This window comes from Brassica napus (genome assembly GCF_020379485.1).
Source record: "Brassica napus cultivar Da-Ae chromosome C3 unlocalized genomic scaffold, Da-Ae chrC03_Random_9, whole genome shotgun sequence".
Classification (NCBI taxonomy): domain Eukaryota; kingdom Viridiplantae; phylum Streptophyta; class Magnoliopsida; order Brassicales; family Brassicaceae; genus Brassica; species Brassica napus.
The window spans coordinates 5,930-10,690 of NW_026014229.1; the positions used below are offsets into that span (position 1 = coordinate 5,930).

General features: G+C 36.3%; 2 protein-coding genes across 2 annotated transcripts; one reads left to right on the forward strand and one right to left on the reverse strand.

The window, feature by feature from the left end:
• Positions 1–906: 906 nt before the first annotated feature.
• Positions 907–2,384, reverse strand: LOC106356494. The gene is made up of 2 exons (XM_048770814.1): positions 1,872–2,384; positions 907–1,551 (listed from the first exon to the last, which is right to left on the reverse strand). The coding sequence occupies exons 1-2, from the start codon at positions 2,052–2,054 to the stop codon at positions 907–909; spliced, it is 828 nt and encodes a 275-aa protein (XP_048626771.1). The 5' UTR covers positions 2,055–2,384.
• An 18-nt stretch (positions 2,385–2,402) lies between these two features.
• LOC125594729 lies at positions 2,403–3,829 on the forward strand. The gene is made up of 5 exons (XM_048770815.1): positions 2,403–2,482; positions 2,568–2,760; positions 2,926–2,972; positions 3,080–3,201; positions 3,279–3,829. The coding sequence occupies exons 1-5, from the start codon at positions 2,403–2,405 to the stop codon at positions 3,515–3,517; spliced, it is 681 nt and encodes a 226-aa protein (XP_048626772.1). The 3' UTR covers positions 3,518–3,829.
• The last annotated feature ends 932 nt before the right edge of the window (positions 3,830–4,761 follow it).

A 4,761-nucleotide genomic window follows, 5' to 3' on the forward strand; every position in this document is an offset into this window, starting at 1 on the left:
ATCCCTACTGGTATATAATTAGTGGAAATTATTACCATAGTAACCATGGACAAATCATGATACAGATTGTAATTGTTTTTTTTTTTTGAGAAAATGATACAGATTGTAACTGAGGCATTCATTTATACAACATGTAGAGATGATTAAATTTTGGGAACCAAATATATTAAAATGTGACATCTCATACATTAATGGTGCATAACGGTAATTGAAGTAACACCTGCAAAAAGAAAATGGAATTATTGATGAAATCTTGGATCAGAAAATTAAACTGATCGGCTACTCATTGTTGGTCACTTAATCATACATCGCTATGGAAACTCCATCAGTCCATTGGTTTGATTTAAAGTACGTTGATATTTTTACATCAGAAAATTTGAGTTTCGATTTCATAAAAAAAAAACATTATGTAAATTAATGGAAAAATTTATAAAAATCTACAGTATGGTGTAAAGAATACAGTTAATTAAGTGAAGATTTCACAAGGCGGCTCGAGTATTGCCGTTAGACGTTAATCCTCATAAGACAAATATAATTGTCGATTGTATAATCTTCAGTAGTATTTCTCATAGTTCAAATATCATAATAATCCAGCGTTAAAAAACATACATAGTTGAAAGATGTCACCAAATCTACATAAAGCATAAAACACACCAAAAGAAGTTAAAATAAAAATGTATTAAAAGGATTATCTTAAATAATATACAGATATTTTAAGATATTTTCCTTTTTTATTATTTCCCAAAACAAATTTGAAGAATTTTATTAACTGAAAAAGGAAATTAAAACAAAATATTAATTATTAGCAATAAAAGTCATAACAATGCTGATTTATTAAGAGTATCTAACTGATTGGGGCCAACTAATTGTGGTGAAAAGAATGTGAGTGTGACATGTAAAAACTCTTCAATGATCTCTGCTTTCACCAGTTGCAAAATCCAAATAAAGAACCATGTTCTCATCATCTCCATAAAACAAGAAAGTCTGACGATTCGCAACATCTTCTTTGAGGTGGTTAATTGAAGCTTTGTAGAGAGGAGACCACATCCTTACAGCAGACAAGGAGTGAAGAACCTCAATGGCTCGAAGTTGACTACAACTAAACTCAGGATGATTCTCTATTAGATGATTCTTGTGGGAAAGAATCTTGTCTCGAGACTCAACACTCTTCCAAATCACATCAGCCACAGCTTGTCCTGCTTTTACAATCCTTGATTTTTTCCTATTAACCTTTGACCTAGAAGAAGAGGGGCCAACATTCTTTGATCCAAAATTTCTTGATTCAGATGCAACATCAGTTTCTTGAGTAGGGACACCACGCCTTGCTTCAGCTCCAACAGCTTCTTCAGTAGGAATATCACGCCTTGACTCAGCATCATCTTCACCATCAATCTCATCATCATGATCTGAGTGCTCTGTGTCTAAAACATCTTCACCTTGCTGAGCAGACCAACCTTCACCTCCACTAATATAAACTGTCCCAAATACCTTCTCCATCAAATCCATATTTGCTATCGGCTTGTCTTTAAATTTTCTAGCACCTGGCCACTCCTGAAACAAAAACTAAAATCAAAGTGAGAACACTGTATTTTCATAGAGATACAAGATACAACAATACAAGCTATTTGAATTAGACATGAATGTTCTGTTTCTAGCACAAAAGTAACAGAGACACAATCAGAAAATGAGATAGTAACAGAGACAGTAACAGAGACACAATTATGACCTAGTTTCAACTAAGGACAGTAACAGAGACACAATCAGAACACTCTTTGCTTGAACATAACAGAGAATCATCATCACATCATTATTATTCCAACAACACAATCAAAACTGAACCAGTAAAATTAAGAGGATCATAGAACTTGTACCTTACATCGCTCATTCCACCAGTCCTCACTCATGTTGATGAATCCGGTTGAATCAAAACCAAGCCCCGTTCTGTTCCGAGTCAACTTCTTAAAAGACTCATACTGCTTCTTGCAAGTATTGTACTTTATCCCAAATTTTCTCCATGGAATTTTTATACCAAATGCCTCATAGAACTTATCCATTATCGCCTGTCACCCAACCTCATTAACCATATGTTTTCTTATGTTTCCTTTCAGATTCTCATCAAGTCTTAGTTGAAGAAAGAAGCGTGTTTGTCCGTCACTCCATGTAAGATTCTTATTTGGATTCAAGACAATAAGAAAAGCATTTGACAAAACCGAGATCAAATAAGAGACTAGAGGGGAAGATACTCACATCAGTTCTAGGGATGGATGTCATTGTTTCTCTTCAAAGTTTCTGCAACTATCTTCCATTTTTTCATTAGGCGTTGAAAGTTCAAAGCTTGAAGAGGGTGTGGTTTCCAGCTGGTTATAGAGTGACAAGGATTGCTGTCCAAAGGATCCTTAATCATGGTGGTTCATATCGCTTCCTTTGATTTGGATTTGGAACACAATGATGAGATAGTGAAGAACAGGAGAATTACTGGACTGTCTCTCTCTCGCCAGTTCCAAGTCGATTCAGACAAGGTTTTTTTTGCAATTTCGGCTCCTTTTGTGACATATAATTTAATGCAGTTTGAAAAGTGAGATCTGGGGATGGACACTGTTCTACGCAGCCGTTTCAGGCTTGGCCTTTGGCTCTGGTTATTATCATCTCAAACCTGATGACAACGGAATCGTATGGGACACTTTGCCTGTTCGGTTTTCTCACTTATCACTCTGCTTTAGCTTTCGTGAAAATAATTGGAATGAGTCTTCTTTAAGTTATGCATAGCTGTTTCTTGGTTAATGATTGTAGATACTGATTAAGAACATCTTGCACACAGAAGCTCAAAGAATTGTCTTGACTCTAGCTATGCAAAGAAGCTTTATTATATGAATGCAGATTCTATTAATAGTTTAGTTTTATTGGCTTGTTTGTACTAATGGAAAGATTGCCTTGTTTCTGTTCATATCATTTTTCAATGTTGCTTACGCCAGGTAACATTCAAACCCAAAAAAAAACATTGTCTTCTCATATATATATAGTTCTTGATTTTTAGCCAGGTTCAGATTGAAGTTATTATATGTGTCTTAGTTGATGGCAGAGTCTTTAATGATCTCCGGTTATACATGACGTTCCAGTTGATTCCGTGTCGGGCCATTCCCCTCATAACCGTTTTGTTACCTCCCAAGTATACTCACTCTAGGTTCTGGCTCTTGGCAACAGGTTGTTCCTCACTTTTGAGGTTGTCTTTGTTAGAGAATCCACTATCTTCTGATATACCTGATTAATTGTGAATGCAGCGGCTCACTCTGTTTCCAAGATCAATGGATATATCATCGGTGGACATTCACTGGGACATTTGTGTTCAGCATTGGCTATGCTTTTACTTACCGTTATGCTTTTGTATAGAAGCATTCGGTTTCAGAGGTATCCTTTTCAAACTGACTCTCTTGTTCTTTCTTTGATCTTCGAGTTGCTTACGACCCGAGACATTCTTTATTATTGTGTTTGTGTGTGTGATGAAACCAAAACAGATTAAGTGAGCTCAAAGGCCATCTTTGACAACCAAACAGACAAAAAACACAGTTATGTGTCCTTTTTCTTTATTCAAGGCGATGGCCCACCAATTATGCGATGGCACTAAAGGATGAGCTTGATGGTGGTGAAGAGAAGAGCTTGATGCTTTTAGTTCATGTTTTCATGTATAGATTTTTAATTCATGTTTTCATACATTAACTTCGTGTGTTTTAATTTTTTGATGGAAAACTATAGAAAACTATATCACATCCAAAATATATTTATTAATGCTTGTGTTTTATTAGAGTGAATTATATTTATTAATGATTTTAAAAACACTAATAATAAGTTAGAACAAACAAAAATAACATTTTTTACCTTAAGTTTTAAACCCTAAACATGCCCTAAACCCTAACTACATATCTCAAACCTTATATCTTAAATTTGTTATAAATCATTATGTGGATGACCCATAACCAAGACCAAGACAAGGCCCAACCGTGGCCAAAGGAGGAGAGAGAGTCGGCGTCCGAGGAGAGAGAGTCGGCCCATGCCTTGGCCGACTTTAGACTTATGACGTTTTCCATTTATCTGTTTTAGATCTTTTCCTATTTCATGTTGTATTAGGTTTTGGATAATTTTTTTTCCTATACTTTGTAATCCTTATAAAAGGAACCTCTATTGTTCATTAATAATACACAGACAATTTCCCATTCTTTTACGACACGTTATCAGCACGATCGTCTCTAGATCCCTGAGACAAATCGAAACCTCTAAACCCTAAAAAGCCAAAACCGGCGACCACAACTAAAAACCCTAGACGTTCTCAGTTCATCCAAGAACTCATTTGATCCCTCTTGAATCCTTGACGTTCTCAGATCACGTTCCAGCTCAGAAGAACCCATCCAGCTCGCATCCACACACAAGACGCGATCGCACCCGAGACGACCCGATCTCCGCGCAGCTCGCACCCGAGACGCCTCCAGCCCGCGACCGTCCCGTTTCCGCGACCCGATTGCATTCGATCGGTCCTCTCTCCCTCTCTAAAGGTGGTCCGGTTCTAAACCTCTACAAACAAAGGTATAATTTAATCTGAGAACCTAGATTGATCAGAAACCCTAATCCATTATTATGGAAACTTTGATCTTGATCAAAACCCTAAAAACCTACAAGATTAAAATCGGCAATCTCTTAATTAGAAATATAGAAATCGATTCCTTAGAACTTAAATTGATTGTTCCTGATTTGATTTTGAGAAACCCTAAT